Source organism: Fundulus heteroclitus, chromosome 22 (genome assembly GCF_011125445.2).
Source record: "Fundulus heteroclitus isolate FHET01 chromosome 22, MU-UCD_Fhet_4.1, whole genome shotgun sequence".
Classification (NCBI taxonomy): Eukaryota; Metazoa; Chordata; class Actinopteri; order Cyprinodontiformes; family Fundulidae; genus Fundulus; species Fundulus heteroclitus.
This window is the reverse complement of record NC_046382.1, coordinates 9,874,789-9,891,941: the sequence shown is the minus strand read 5'-3', so window position 1 is coordinate 9,891,941 and position 17,153 is coordinate 9,874,789. Positions and strand designations below refer to the sequence as shown.

The following is a 17,153-nucleotide window of genomic DNA, read 5'->3' as shown; positions in this document are numbered from 1 at the left end:
AGATCAATTTTACTAAAGATAGTAATTACATTAGGACTGTTCCAGTTTTATCAGTAAAGCTTAGAAAGGTTATTTGCATGTATGATTTATTTTTTGTCTTCGACACAGTTTTGCAAAGTTGCAATGCCATGTTTCATTTTCAGAGTGGTGTGAATGTCATACGCGAAGCTGTGAAACAACAAAATACAATATTTATAGATTCACCCCAGACGCAGCAGAAACAAAGAAAACAGAAACGGGCCCAAGATTGGAACCCTGCGGTTTGCTGTAATGTTATTAGTCTGCTGCTGAAGAATAATGACCTAGATAGAGAGAAAAACTCTTTAACACTAGGTCTGGTTGGAACCACTTAGTGGGCCCAGTAATACCCACACATGGTTCAAGGTGTGAGAGCAGGATCTGCTAAATGTGCCAAAATGTTTCAAAAAGGTCTAAAAGCACCAAAACAGCAGTGTCCCTAGATTCTGCAGTTAAAGGTAAATCAATAAATATTCTTAAACAGGGTGTTTTACAACTATTAAATTAATTTAATCCAGCTTTAGTTAAAACAAGACATAAAAATTGAAGTTTTTGCAACTGCAAAAATTATAATAAAAGGCTTAAGATTTTTCAAGCTGTCACTAAGTAGTATTTGTCAGTTAAATTGTGTCACTTTAGAGTGAACACAGAACATGCAAGAAATCTTGTTGTCATTTTGGCCTTAGAAAACGTATAAATATATTTTTACAACAACATAAAGTCTTAATTACTAAATCTGTCTTCTGTCATAGGGTAGAGAAAACTGGTGTAAACTTTAAATTCCTGTAGGTTAGGTTAGTGTAATGGTGTCTTTTTCTTCCGGCATTTTGATCATGTAAAGCACTTTGCATTTTCTCTGTACTGAAATGTGCTATATACAGTGGTCTGCAAAAGTTTGGGCAACCTTGTTAATTTCAATGATTTTCCTTCATAAATCATTGGTTCTTAGGATTAAAAAAATCAGTTAAATATATCATATAGGAGACAAACACAGTGATATTTGAGAAGTGAAACAAAGTTTATTCCATTTACAGGAAGTGTGTAATAATTGTTTAAACAAAATTAGGCATGTGCATAAATTTGGGCACCACTATCAAAAAAAATAACTCAATATTTAGTAGATCCCCCTTTTGCAGAGAAAACAGCTTCTAAACGCTTCCTATAGCTTCCTATGAGAGTCTGGATTCTGGTTGGAGGTATTTTGGACCATTCCTCTTTACAAAACACCTCTAATTCATTCAGGTTTGATGGTTTCCGAGCATGGACAGCTCTCTTTAAGTCACACCACAGATTTTCAATAATATTCAGGTCTGGGGACTGAGATGGCCATTCCAGAACGTTGTACTTGTTCCTCTGCATGAATGCCTTTGTAGATTTTGAGCAGTGTTTAGGGTCATTGTCCTGTTGAAAGATCCAGCCCCGGCGCAGCTTCAGCCTTGTCACTGATTCCTGGACATTGGTCTCCAGAATCTGCTGATATTTGGTGGAATCCATGCGTCCCTCAACTGTAACAAGATTCCCAGTCCCTGCACTGGCCACACAGGCCCACAGCAGGATGGAACCACCACCAAATTTTACTGTAGGCAGCAGGTGTTTTTCTAGGAATGCTGTGTTGTTTTTCCTCCATGCATGACGCCCCTTGTTACGTCCAAATAACTCAATTTTAGTCTCATCAGTCCACAGCACCTTATTCCAAAAGGAAGCCGGCTTGTCCAAATGTGCTTTAGCATACCTCAAGCGGCTTTGTTTGTGATGTGGGCGGAGAAAAGGCTTCCTCCGCATCACTCTTGCGTACAGCAGCTCCTTGTGTAAAGTGCGCGCAATAGTTGTACGATGCACAATGACTCCATCTTCAGCAAGATCATGTTGTATGTCTTTGGTGCTGGCCTGTGGGTTGACTTTGACTGTTCTAACCATTCTTCGCTTCTTTTATCCGTGATTTTCCTTGGTCTGCCACTTCGAGCCTTAACTTGAACTGTGCCTGTGGTCTTCCATTTCCTGACTATGTTCCTAACTGTCGAAACAGACAACTGATATCTCTTAGACAGCTTTCGGTATCCTTCCCCTAATTCATGATGGTGAACAATCTTTGTTTTCAGTTCATGTGACAGTTCTTTTGAGACTCCCATGTCGCTACTCTTCAGAGAGGATTCACAGAGGAGGGAAACTTACAATTGCCCCCCCCCTTAAATACTCTCTCATAATTAGGTTCACCTGTGTATGTAGGTCAAGGGTCACTGAGCTTCCCAATCCAATTTTGAGTTCCAATAATTGGTTCTAAAGATTTTGAAATCAGTAAAATGGCAACAGTGCCCAAATTTATGCACATGCCTAATTTTGTTCAAACAATTATTGCACACTTCCTGTAAATGGTATAAACTTTGTTTCACTTCTCAAATATCACTGTGTTTTACTCCTATACGATATATTTAACTGATTTTTTTTATCCTAAGAACCAATGATTTATGAAGGAAAATCATTGAAATTAACAAGGTTGCCCAAACTTTTGCAGACCACTGTAAATATATTTGCCTTGCCTTTACTGGTTTCAATAAAAAAGCAATGGTTCCCTGATTGTAAAAGGGTAGATTTAAACATTTTGGTGCTGGTTTATAAAGCAATGAATTATTTCCGGCTGTAAAAAAAAAACACACAAAAAAAACCAAAAACAGTTGCTTGTCAAAAATGAGCCATGATCCCTCAGGTTGTCACAGAAGTTGCTTACTCAGTGTCAAGACAAGAACTAAACAAAGAGAGGTAGCATTTAGCTCCTCTGCATCTCAGCTCTGATGAGAAAAATAAATGAAATATGCAGAAACCACTGTTCTTTTTTAAGTCAGGACTGAAAACCTTGTGTACTGCTCATTTAGATCATAGCATCTCACCAATAAACCGTTTGTACAATCACCAATCAGTGACTGAAAGGAGCGATCTAAGTGGCCAGCACTGCTTTTACAGAGCATAACACTCCCTGGATAGTAGCTTGTTTTAAGTCTGAGGTATTTGTTTTAAAATTGCAGTTTAAGACTTATGTTTTTACTCCATTTTATTAAGTTCTTGACATATGTTTGAGTTCTGTTTTTGAACAAAGCTGAGAGGTTTCTACTATTTTCAATCTCTGCAATCTGAATTCCTGTAAAGCACTTTGGGTTGCCTTGCGTATGGATGACGACACTTGAATAAACTTGCCTTAGCTATTTATTAAACATATATTGCAGCAGTCACCAGATAGGTTAGCTGTAAAAACAACCCTTTCCTGAAAACCCAAATGTACCAACTTCTTCAGTATAATTAGCAGTAATGGGCAGTAATCACTGGGTTTCATGGCCGATACCAGGAGGTCTCCTTCAAAGCAAGACTGTAGTTTAAGCCTATTATGATTAATTTCTCCTGAAATACTTCCAAATGAAAAGTATTTTGTTACTAGAAATCATTTTTAAACCAGACCACTCACTCGCTCTGTTGTTACGTTTCTACTTACTGTGGAGTTGAGGTTCTTGAGTCTTTTTCCTGCCTGTATCAAATCGGTTGTCTTTCAACCTAAAATCTGGTCTCATTGGTGGCAAATACCAGGATTCAGCATGTAAAGAAGTACATAGTTTGGTCATTTGATATTCTTTAGTGATAATTCTGCATATATGAACATTTACACATTCAAAGCTGACTCGGTGTAGCTTTATAGAATAACTACAACAAAACAACACCTTGTTTCTATGACTATGAAGAAGCAATTCAATACATCTCTGTGTATCCGGATTTTCTGTGGCATCCGCTCCTTTTGGCCACCTTGAAACTTGGTTGTGACGCTCGCCTATTCACATCATCCACCTCTCCTCTTGTGTGGGTGTGTTGTTGTCATGTATGTTCCTTTGTAGCTGCCGTGCTTTACTGCCCACTTTCAGAACAGCAAGCTCCGAGGCTTTGTTTCTGACAGAGCATTGGAGTAATGGGCTGGAAAATGAGCCTGTTTTTTCTTTGTGGGGGTGAAATTAATGCCATTTATTACCAAATAGCTGCTGCTCCAGCACCAGCTACGTGAATGGAAAGAGAGGGGGAGCAAAGTAGAATGGGTGGGAAAAAGGGGTAGTGAGATGCCATGTCTCTAACCTCTGAACAGATTACTGGCCTTCTGAGCACCATGCTTTAATTTTAATTTAGATTAAGTTAAAGGGTGTCGACATTAAGCACTATGTGACATTTTCTGCGGTAGACTTTTTAAGTAGCTGCAAGCAGAAAACCAAAGAATTTGAAATAAATGTTTTTCTTTTCGGCAGTTTCAATTATTACAAAGCATCTCTTTCCAAATGCTCCTTAAACATGACGATTAGGTGTGATGTAATCTGCAATTACAAACTTTTTTAGGTCTTTAATGTATTTGAATCTGTTTGAATTTATTGTGAATATTCACTAATACACACAGGGTCAAATTTTTACATATACACCAGGTAACTGGTTAAACATTCCTTTAAGAAATGCTGAGAAACTGCATGCTTTTTCTTTGCATTAGCAAACATTTCCTTTCTGGCTGTAATCAGGACCACTTTTTGTGGGTCTTTTTAAATTTCCTGTTTAAGACCGGGCTCTTGGGCATAGTCCTGAAATAGAGTTGGGTTCAGGGTAGACCAAGAAGATGAATGTTAGACTCTTTTCTGGATTTCTAAACCAGTTTTTAGGTGTGGGTTTAGGTTTCAATGTGTTTAGGATCACCTGTGTCTAAGGTTCATCCAACAGTTGTCTGAGGTACAGTTAAATAATTTAGAGGTGTTCCTCCTTTTTCATCAATTCATCCACTTTGTATGATGCTCCACTGCCCACTGCAGAGCATCAAACCCTTAGCATGATGCTACCTCCCCCATGTTGCCACCACAATAGTTTTTGAATCAATAAAACAGGGCAACCTTAAGCTTATTGTTCAGTTAATTCAATTTTATTTATATAGCGTCCATTCACAACGCATCATCTCAAGGTACTTTAAAAATTCCCTGAGAGATTGGTCAAATAGTTTTCTATGGAAGGAAACCCAGCAGACTGCTTCAAGTCATTGTCTTACAGCATTCACACCTCCTGAAAACGCATGTAGCCACAGTGGACAGTTGCTTAGATTGTATTGTTGACTTTGAAGCAATCCCTCATACCGAGCATGCATGTAATGGATTGCTGTGGAGAGAAAAACTCCCCTTTAACAGGAAGAAACCTCCAGCAGAACCAGGCTCTGTGTGAACGGCCATCTGTCACGAATGACTGGGGGTTAGAGAAGACAGAGCAGAGACACAAACAAGCACTGAAGCACTGATCCAGGAATCCTTTCTATGTTAGAGAGGGTAATGGCAGACTAGCTCCATAGGTGGCTGTGTCTAGGGAATATAACACAGTTAAGCAGATAGACAGTTTTCTGGTCAAAAGGATGAAAGAGAGCACAGACATGTTGCAATAAAAGCTCATATAGCAGCTATGTCTAGGAGAGAAACAGGGTTAGACTCTTGGAGACAGGACCGGCTGGATCATCTATAAGACGAAGTTGTTGACAGCGGTTGCTAAGTCGATCTCACTCCCAATATGCTGTCACAGCCAAACAGAACCTGATGCAGCCACTATGATGAGAAAAAAAAACAGAGAGAACATATAGTTAAAAGTATAGTTAAAAAACTGCCAGTTTCAATAAACTATATCCATTCTGCATAAAGTTATGGGCAGATATCCAGTAAGGAATATGTTAAAAGCTTGTTGGGGACTGAAAAGAGCAATTGTCATCTTGTTATATAGATATTTTTATTTAATAAATATGTGTACAAGTTAGCTCATTGAGATCCAAGATCTCATATACAATAGAGGCCTGTTTTGATGTAACATAAAACAACAAGACAAAAGTTATACACTGGAAAAATACTAATAATTAGAACATCCATTTCAGATTGATTAAGCTAATAAAATATGACCTAAAACAATATTTTTTACCTACAGAAGATTTTTAATTGTCCCTCAGGAATCAACATTGGTAGGGGCAGATTAAGAAAATGCTTTTTTCCCCAAGTTGTGACTGTACTACCAGATACCCAAAGGTGTTAAAGTGCTGAGAATGAAGCCGGTGCCTGGACTGTCTAAGTGACATAAGGGACATAAACAAAGCAGGAACGGCCCAAGGATAGCTTTTTAGAAAATGTCCCAATTCCTGAGTCTATGGAATGATATTCATGGCCAGTTAACCTGGGAATATAAACTACAGTGCGAGATTTGTATCCCGTTATCAACCGTAGTACTCCATGATCGAATGCATCCAACATATGCAGAGAGGTAGTAGATGAATACACAAAATCACAGTAATCTAACGGAGGCAGGAAGGTAATTAAGACAAGCCGCTTCCTTGCACTAAAAGAAAAACATCTGTTTCTATAGAAAAAAAAAACTAGTTTGATCTTTAACTACTTTACCACATTTAGTATGCAACTTAAATTATAGCTTATTGTCAATTTCTATGCCTAGATACTTGTAAGTCTCACCAGGCTCTGTTGATGTAGCTGTCATTGTTTTTATTGGAAGGGATAATTCGTGGAACTTTTTGTTAGCAAACAGCATAACCTTTGTCTTATAAGCATTTACGGGCTCAGACTCGGATTGAATAAGGTCAAAAACAGACTGTCAACACCTATGCACAGCAGTGACTGTTTTTGCATGGCAGTAAGCTACAGTGACATCAGCATAAAAATGTTTACAACCTTTTAGTAACATTTTCACCAACACTGTTTACATACGCTGGAAACAGGGTTGGACCCTAAATGTAACCCTGTCACACCCTGTTTAGAGATGGTTGATTATTCTGACGACAGACAAAGCTGTTGCACACATTGTCCACAACTTGACAGATAATTAGTAAACCAAGACACAGCATTGTGTGATAAACCAATATCTGACAGCTTTTGACAAGTATGATGTGATCATATGTGTCAAATGCCTTAGACAAATCAATGAAAGGACAGCACAGTAGTTATTGGTATCCAAGGATTCAACTGTTATTTGTGACGTTCATGGTGGCTGTAAGTGTACTGTGTTGTTTCCTGAAACCATGAAATAAGATGTTAGCTGCAAATAAATATTTCTTAAACCGTTTATAAACCTTTTTTTAAAATACAAGGTTTTGATATGAGAGAAAAAATGTCTACCATACTGGGATCAACACCTTTCAGTAAGGGTAGATAAAAAGCAGCCTTCCACATATGTAGAAAGATGTTAGTTTGCAAAGAGATTAAAAATATGAAAGACTGGTTCAGCTATAATTTTTGCTGCTAAGTGTAAAAAGAAAGGAGAAATGTTATCAGGTCTCACAGATTAAGACTCTTCAGTTCCTCAGAAACTTTACTGACAGATGCCTGTGAAAATAAGAAAGTGTTTTTGTTGAGGGGGAGTTACAGGTTGTCCACCAGAGACTGCATCACATAAGGATCCAGAGCAATGAAATCTCTGTTTAAACAATTAAGCTTCTCTGACTTATTTTATAGCTAAGTGGAGTTTATAGTTAATGTTTGGGTAAACTGTCGAGTTTTTTTCTTTTTTATCCTGATTTGCTTTCTTAAATGCAATGCACTTTTTATGATTAATGAAAATGTAACCAGTTTCTGAATGGGATTTCCTTGCAGCTACCCAAAGATGATTTCTCCTGTGCTACAAACTTGTTAAACCAGAGACTAACTCGACTCTTAACTCTCAGCTGACAAATCAGAGCATGTTTGTCGATGAAATTATTCAAACTATCAAACGGTTGGGTGGTGGCCTCTCCTCCTGTAGGCATCCTGTAGCTTCTCTGGGCTACCAGCAGCTAGGCTGCCAAGCCCCAAGAGACAAATCTTTCACAGATTGTTCACAACAACATCCGCTGTGAACTATTTATTTGGTGATGAAAAGACTGAGAAAAGACTATTTTTCTCGTTGTTTGGGATTAGGTCAAGCGAGCTTGTCAATAATTTAAGAAAATTTAAAAGCAATACAACATTTTAAAATCTTTTTACACTAATGTAATGTAATAAAATCACCTACCAGGATTATTTCTTTAAAGCTTTTCCAAACTTAAATGTTCGACTAATAATGGCAAACTATCAGCAATGGCAGAAGCAGCTTTGTAACAAGTAATGACAATTAAAAACTGTCCATCAGATAAGTCGGTCTTTAAAGCTAAAAATTCAAACTGCATAGGAAGAAATTTAGAGAGAAGGATCTGATCTATAACGCAGGATCTACTGAACAAAGCTCCCCTTTTTTGGGTAGTCTGAACAAGAATATAACTTATTTAACCTAATGTTAATAGTTACTATAATCTTTATTAGTTTCTGTCTCAATAGGGCACTATGTGCATTATCATGTCATCCGGCCATTGTTGCAATACATCCTGCCGCTACATAAAATGACATTATTCATATGGTCTTACACACCATTTCTGTAATATTTTCCTGGATACATAAAATGACTTTTTTTGGTTTGCTGCTACATTTCTGGCAAATACTTATTTTTATAATGTTTCTCCTTTGTCCTTTGTTTTAACTTGGGTTCTTGCAGTACAATTTCACTCAAATGTACTTTGTGAATGTGCAGTTGACTGAATAAAGTCTAGCGTTATATGCATAAATCTGAGCCTGTATGCACAACCTTGACCCTGGGTGAATTATAGAACATTTCAGAAATTAAAACTTAATGACCCACATTTCTTTTAATGTACAGATTATGGCAGTTTGTGTTGCATAATAATTCTGTATAACATTTAAAAGCCTAAAATGAATATGAATATTACTTGTTTAACTATGATGGGTTTAAATAAACTTCTGACTGTAACTACTGCTTTTTGGAAGCTTTTTACGACGCTCTGCAAAGCTACATTGTACCGAACCCTAACAGGCAATACCCCCCAAAAAAAATTAAAATTATCAATTTGTCTGTTAAACCACTCTGACTGAAAGTACAGGTTGGTTAGCAGAGCCCTTCTGTGATGACATTATTGAGAAAGTCTAATTTCTTGCTCCAGAGAAGACTTTATTGAACTTTGCATGGTCTTTAAAACAACACTAATGCTGAAAATCTGTAATAAGAAGAATTAGGTTGCTACATCAGACACACAATCACTGACATTTGCCATCTTCTACTCTGGTGCATATTAAACTGGCATGCATGCTTTTTGATGCCAAAACACAGAAATACGGGGTTCACAAGCAGATCAATCCCCCAGAAATGTTTAGCTAAACAATATTTGGGACAATTAGAAAAAGAATGTATGCTGGATTTTCAAATATAGTAAGGGTGCAGTACTGTTTGTTTAACATGTTTTTTAGAAAGCTCTTCGAAACAGAGAGATGCTCAAATGTCACTTTGAATAAAGAATCAGCCATCTTTATCGTTCCCATTTGTTACCATAGTGAATTTATTTTGAGACAGACACCGTCTCAGGATGCACACAGATTATATATAACACGCAGACACAACAAGACATCATATTTAAACAGAGGTTTTATTTCATTTTGTTGTGGCAACAGCAAATATTGCTTAGGCATTTATCAGAATTTAATGAATTACTGCAATTACATATTTAATTGGAAATAACTTGTGTAAATTAATTATATATTGAGCAAGTGGAATATTGAACTTGATTTCTAAATTCCAGGATAAAATGTTTCAACACAATTTTATTTAATGATGTATTTGTTCGGGCCAGATGGCCAAAGACTCTGGCTGGCATCCTGGCCTTCCTGCCGTGTGCTCCTGCAACCTTTGGATCGGCCCCCAACCCCTCTGGCAGCGCTTCCCAACCCTCGGGCCAAAGGCAGAAGAAAGCATGGCGGCGATGTGATGGAGCTGGGCGGTGGGCTGAAGAGGACTACACTCAGTGCCCGTATGCCAGTGAACTGACCCGCGGGCTGCATCAGCTCACTCAGGTATCAGTGCTGATGAAGAACAAGTGATTAGAACTGCTTCAGCATCCTATCACCAATGGATGTTTTGTTCCAAAAAAATAAAATATTCTAATTAATCTAGTTCTTTTAGCATGTTTGAGATGTTGATTATTATTTTATTTTTTTTGCTTGCTTACTCTGTTTTAAATGTAAGACTTAAAACTTGTATATACATCTCAATAAATTAGAATATCATCAAAAATATTTTGGGTAATTCATTTGAAACGTATATGTATTTAAGAGACTCATGCAAAGCTTGATACATTTCAATTTTATTTAGATAGCGCCAATTCCCAACACTCAAGGCACTTCACAAAGTCAGTTTGATCATCCAGAGACACTGGTCAGAAAGTTTCCTCTCTAAGGAAACCCATCAGGTTGCATCAAGTCTCTCCAAGCAGCATTCACTCCTCCTGAAAGAGCGTAGAGCCACAGTGGACAGTCGTCTGCATTGTACATGGCTTTGCAGCAATCCCTCATACTGAGCATGCATGAAGCGACAGTGGAGAGGAAAACTCCCCTTTAACAGGGAGGAGAACCTCCAGCAGAACCAGAACCAGGCTCAGTGTGAACGCTCATCTGCCTCGACCCACTGGGGGTTAAAGAAGACAGAGCAGAGACACCACAAGAGAGACAAAAAGCACAGAAGCTCACATTGATCCAGGAACGACAGGCCAGGTGTACCTACTATGAAAAAAAGAAAGAGAACATAAAGTTAAAAGTTGAAATAACTAATGCAAAACTGGAGGCCATTTCAAGTGTCTGCTGTATTTTGGTTCACTATGGTATATAGGTGAAGAAAAAAAATACAAAAATTAGAAAATTACATTAGATTAGTTCCAAAACTATTTTAATACGGGGATGTTATATTTTGGCATACACAATCATGGGGGTCACTGTTAACTTGACAAAATTAAGTCTATAACATCCGCCACAAGGATGGTAAGCAACAAAACATCATTGGTAAAGAAGTTGTCTGTTCACAGACATCTAGCTGCATCTAAGCACATGGTGTTGGTCAGTGTTGCCAGTTCTTGGGAGAGAAATAAGCTGTGAGCTCTTTAAAAAACAAGCCCAACAGGCTGTAATACCGATGCCGCTTGTAAACATTGTAAATGTATTTATCATGCCATTACACATTAGCAACACCAAAATTGAGCAAAACACTTTTACCTTTCAATCTTTGAATAACCAACATTTTTTGAGTAACTTTTACTATAGACTGATTGATGCATCAAAAGAGAAGTAAAATTTTAGCACATTTTTTATTGCCTTCTGAGGCAGTAAAGCCCATATATTCTTTAGCCTCATGGAAGATAGAGGTTCCCTTTTATTGTGCTTCATGCTGAATTAAATCAGCATGGTGAGCACATATTTCACACCTGTAAAATCGGCAGAATGCCATTGAGACATCTCCCATCTGAAATCAGATCCAGTTTTTCAGTGCACTCTCATTCGCCCACTCGTTATTATATTTCTTTATCTATTTTCCCCACTTACTGCAACTCATTTTCTCGTTTATCTCATCGCTCGTATGCCGGTTACTTTGGGGTCCGGCATGAGTGTGTTTAGGGTTTGCCGAGTCAACTCAGGGATGCGCGATAACCAGGAAACGGGGGCGTGGGAAGGACATACTACCTAGCACTGGTGATGATAAAGGGTTTTCACTCAGAAAGAAAGCCAAGCTTAATAAGCAACCTCACGTTCAAAAACAAGCCTAAAAAAAAAGCACAACCCATGACTCACAAGATTTGTGACTTGACAACACTGGTGTTAGGTGTCAAGTCTACTTGACACCTATCACTTGACAACACCAAAAAGTAAGCACAGGCATTTACCAGGAAATTTAGAGCACCTCGTGCTTCCCTTTGCTTACAAGGTTTATGGAAATACCGATTTAATTTTCCAGCAGGCAAACTGGCCTGACCTCAACTACACAAAGCATCCATGGAACATTGTCAGCAAAATAAACAAACCGAAGGCTGTTATTAATGCAATGTGGGCCTGCTTACCACCCTTGCTGAGTAACAGACTGAGTAATTGCAAATGAGGTTCTGACCAAGTATTGATTGCCTATACTGTACAACTACATGCAGATACTTCTCAGTATGCCAATATTTTTTGGACACAAATACATACATATACTGTGTGTGTATATAGGCCTATATATATATATATATATATATATATATATATATATATATATATATATATATATATATATATATATATATATAGTGTATATATAGTTTCATATGAAGCAAAAAACTCTATGAAATCTATGAAAACTGTCAATTTGGCTATTTTTTTAACCTAATAATGGTTAGTATTGTCTCTAAATACATTTATTTTTTATTTCAGATACCCATTAATACCAGCAATGCTCAGCCTTTGGGTCAGCGGTTAGTGGCTTATACACGCAGGGCTGCACACTTCACTGATGTCATGGATGTCATCTTTGTCACTCACCTTGTGGAAAGACTGACGAGGCTGCTGGAGAAAGAGAAAGACGTAAGAGAGCCCGCAAGCAATTTTTGAGCGATTTTCAAATATGAAGATGCAGTTCTGTGTAGGAAAGTGATGTTTTTACCTTAAGTGAACTAGAGGCCAGGGGCGCAAAGGGTTTTATATCACCTTTTTAAGGTCAAGTTTTAAATAAGAACATTGCTGAGCCTAGTAAGTTGGAAGAATTTGTATTAGTTTTCAGTTGGACGGTCAATGAACATAGGTCACTTAGGGAGAGATAATATTAGAAGATACTTAGTGTCCTATTATTACAAGGACAATGCACAAGAGAATATCCTTATTGAGACAATGAAAATAGTCAAACAAAGTAACAATAAAATATAGAATGAGTAAATAGCAAAGCGCCATCGCAAAGCAGCGATTAGGCTCCACTGGAGCTGGTAATCTAAATTAAATCTCTCTTTTATGAATGAAGACACCATTGTCTACTTTGTAGTTCTGATGAGGGTTATAAATGTACCTGTTGGAAGGATTATTTAATTTGAATGCTGTGTGTATTTAGATAATTGTCTCTGCACTTACCCATTCTGTTGCAAAAATACTAATTTTGCTTCTTTACAGCCAAGAAATTTAATGTATTTTTATCAAACATGGATGTAATAGAGCAACACAAGTAGTGCATAAATGTAAAATGGGCTGCATTGTACAGCCTATGTTTTGGTATGTCTTTACAATTTTTGCTCATTTACAAACCATTCCCATATTCTTTTTTTTTTTTTTTTTTTTTTACGAAATAGCCTAAAGTCAGTAAGTCAGTTTGGATAGATGGCATTAGTGGTATTTGGTTTTCAACTATTGCCCCAGTTTCTCCATTGGACTTAGTTCTGGAATTTGAGCCATTCTACGCATGGATTTGCTTTGATCTAACCCATTTCATTGTTACTCTATGTTAAGGGTTTTGTCCCACTGGAATGTGAACTAATCCCAGTCTTACGTCTTTTCCAGCCTCTAACATTTTTATTCCATTGCATGTTTTTTTTTTACCTATTTGATTATGCTTATTATTAATAATTATAATTGAATATTATAATTTACAGTGCATTATTCTAATCAAAGGTAAGTAACAACAAAAAATCTGTCAAATGCTTGTGATAAGGGGCTACTAGCCTTTAATGATTATACCTAGCAATTGGATTATTGTTTAACAATTATTAACCTTATTAACCATAAAAGATGTGTATTTAAACCAGAGGTGAAACTGAGTTTGGTAATCCACCAGTAAATATTAATAACCATAATTTCTAATTGCAATTGGAATCACTAATAATTAATCACACTTACTTACACTTAATGCCTATTACCCCTCCTGGGACATAGGCTGCCGACAAGGGATCTCCAGACATCGTTGTCCTGTGCTTTCCTGTCCAGTTGGTTCCATGTCATTCCCATAGTCTTGACGTCAGCTTAAAGGTCTCCGGGACAGATGTTTATTCTACGGCTTCTTTTCCATTTTCCTTGTGGATTCCATCTTAGAGTTTGTCTGGTGGTGTTGTCAGCTGATTTCCGTAAGGTGTGCCCTATCCTTGCCCAGTAGCATCTCCATTTAATTAACCATAAGCTGAAAAAATGTCTATGTATATCCATGTTGCTAACTGAAAAGGGATGATTTGGTAACTCTTGGAGACGATTCGATTACTGATATAAGAACAACCACAGACGACCGCAGTTAAGCTAGTGAAAGTTATTAAACCATTATTTCCTAGTTACAACAATTATTCTGTTTAATAATACTACGTTAACCTACTAACTACTGAACTCAAGCAACACACAACATAAAAGAAGAAAATAAAAATAAAACAAACACCAAAGTGATGAAACTTGGAGCTAGTAGTCTTTGGATAATTTTCACACTTAAATAAGCCTCACTTAAAGGTGGAGTCAGTGATATTTTTTGCAAAGTTTCCCCAAGTTCCTTTTTTTTCTTCTCACAAACCTGTACACTGTTTGATTCTTGCAACTCTCAGCCATGTTCAAAGTATACGGCGAGAGCAGCGGAGCTACAATGAATGGCTGATCCCGAAGCTAACCGCTAAGCTAACCGGATACATAAACACTAGAAGTGCACATGCGCAGAGAGCAAGCGGAAACTAACAAGGAACGAGCTCTCACGCAGGCGTTACGTGAGCACGTCAGAATGACTGGCATGTGGGACAACCAATAAGGTGATACCTGCATAACTTGAGGGACAAAGGGGGTGAGAGTGCGACCAAAACTCTGACAAATCCCTGCACTTTGAACCGAATGGCAAGGATTGGTTCGAGTTTTTACAAACCTGCTGCTTTCACAGAAATCTAATGTTTTTTAACCTCCTTTTACTAAATACATAATGTAGTTACTACTGTCATGATGGAAGGACCGACTATAGCTTTAATTAAGCATTAAAAATAGATAATGATGAAAAAATGTCTACAATGGTTTATAATACAATTTTGCACATAAAGCAAACCAAACCAGTTTTAACCAGTGTTTCCAACTCCTCTGTAGCGCACTTACTGTTTTTCGCAAAAACCATCTCAAGAGAGTGTAAAAACGTCAGTGAGTTAATTCCATCAACCCCTTCTAATGTGATACTTCAAAAGGTGCATTCAAAACGTTGATGGGAACGCGATAGAGGGCTTTGTGAGGATGAAGTAGGATATTTAAGTGCACATATGAGTTTTGCCCTAAACAATTAAAACCATGGGTGGTTTTTAACCATTTATGAGAAATAACAACAAATAGAACCACATGACCTTCTCTCCAGCGCCATTTACGCAGGCCAAGCTGCAGCTGGCTGCTGTTTCCCTAGGAGCAGTGTGAGTGGGAGTTTGCGGCAAATGGGAACTGCATCAGGACCACAACCTGCATCGTAGTCAGTGTGTGGTTACTCCTATATTTACAAAGCCCCCCCCCCGTGTTTAGTCCTTTTGTTTTATCTGGTAACAGATGATATGAGTTGAATGAGCTGAATGATAGAGCTGATCTAAATTTAAAGAAGTTTTAAATGACTTGGAGGGAAATATGAGGCTGTATATGTTTTGACTGATGACTCAGGATTAATTATTTTCTGTTCTGTTCCAACATCCTGATTCAGCTCTTATTTTTTTTGGGGGGGGGGGGGGGCATAAAATGGCATCTTGTGACCTTGGTGATCCTGTGTAACAGGCTTCAGCAGTACATTGAAGTCAGCCCTGTGTGGTTTAATTGAACAATATTAAATAATTACTCATCTTCATAGTCACCATTTTCTTTACTGATAATATCCCCATTTATGCTGCCGTCTCTGATGGATTGTCTGTAAAATGATCTATAAATCTAACTAAATTAACCATGTGAATCTCACAGAGCAAAAGCATTATCTCTCAGTTATATCAGTCTGACTGCAGTGATTAACAAATCAGAAATGCAAACTACTATAACCTAAAGTCTCAAGCACACTACTACTAAGGATGTATATATGCTGCTGTTCTATAATATTGCACCCTTTTTTTTTCTTCTATCCAAGTTTTCTTTGGGAATCCCGTTAATTTTTAGGCCACCAGATGTGGTCCCATATGAATTGGTTGGTGGTCTTCTCCCCTTAGTGGTCTGGAGCATTTCCATTCTGCGGAGCTACAGTAGTTCACAGCTTTTCTTAACCTGCGGTTGTTTTTGCTACTTGCATCATTTTGCCTTTGCATGTGTTTTGCATGTTTGTGTGTTCGCCTCTGTATTTTGTGTTTGGACTACTTTTTGTGTTTGCAGCGCATTTATGTGCTTGCAGTGCGCTTGCACCCCTCGGCCATCGTATCTTTGTGTTTCTCTATTACATAAAATCCAAAGAAAAAGGCATTTCTGTTTGTGTTACACTGTGGAAAACTTAATGGGGTATAAATGCTTTTCAAGCACTGTTTGTACTGTGTATGTGGCTGCTTGTGTTTCCTCAGCTCGGGGACTACATCTCAGACATAGCCAGCAACATGATGTTGGTGGAGGAGCACATCTTGTGGATGGCTCAGAACGATGCCAGGGCGTGCACCCGTATTGTCCAGTGTGTGGAGCGTATTGCCGACTTGGCCTTGACAGAAGACAATCAGGTCATTTCCAAGGTGGGTTACATCCGCAATCCAGGCCAGACAAAGGTTACATTTTCTTACTAAATGCCTCACGGCTTTACTTTTTCCTTTGTCTCTGAATAATGAACTCTAGATGCGGCTTAATCAGACAAGTAGACTAATGAAACACAAAGATAAATTGCTTCCTCCCATTGTTTCATCTTGCCCCTGCCTATTCTCTCCTCCCGGCTGTCGCTGGGGATAAAAGCATATCCAAAATGACTAATGGAAAATCTCTGCTCTCTTCCCTCTTTTTTGTTACTTTTCAACCCTTTTCTCTCCCTCCCCACCCTCCTTAACCTTTGGGGGGGGGATTTTCCATAGGTATCCACTAACATAGCTCTGGAGGCTTTTCTGATCAAGCCGTCGAATTTTCTCGGTTTATCCTGCACGGCGCTCCAGCAGAGTCCCATGTCGGCTAAATTGCCCATCCCGCACGGCCATTTCTACCACGACAAGGACAAACAAGGGGAGCGCGAGGCCACGGGAGAGTCGTTGCTCAGTTTGAAATGCCACACTGTCAACAACAGCGGCTCGCCAGCCGGTCAGCTCAGCCAGGTAGGACATAAGCAGATAGGCGGTTTGAAATGTTCCAATACGTCCCAGT

The 17,153-nt window shown here is 38.2% G+C and overlaps 1 protein-coding gene across 1 annotated transcript in view; it reads left to right on the top strand.

The window, feature by feature from the left end:
* LOC105921153 (adhesion G protein-coupled receptor A3) overlaps window positions 1–17,153 on the top strand; it is a 277,946-nt gene that overhangs the window by 88,948 nt on the left and 171,845 nt on the right. The window contains exons 9-12 of the mRNA XM_036126251.1: window positions 9,710–9,929; window positions 12,309–12,458; window positions 16,379–16,540; window positions 16,871–17,104. Of these exons, the coding sequence (XP_035982144.1) occupies window positions 9,710–9,929; window positions 12,309–12,458; window positions 16,379–16,540; window positions 16,871–17,104 (766 nt within the window). The remainder of the gene's footprint in view (window positions 1–9,709; window positions 9,930–12,308; window positions 12,459–16,378; window positions 16,541–16,870; window positions 17,105–17,153) is intronic.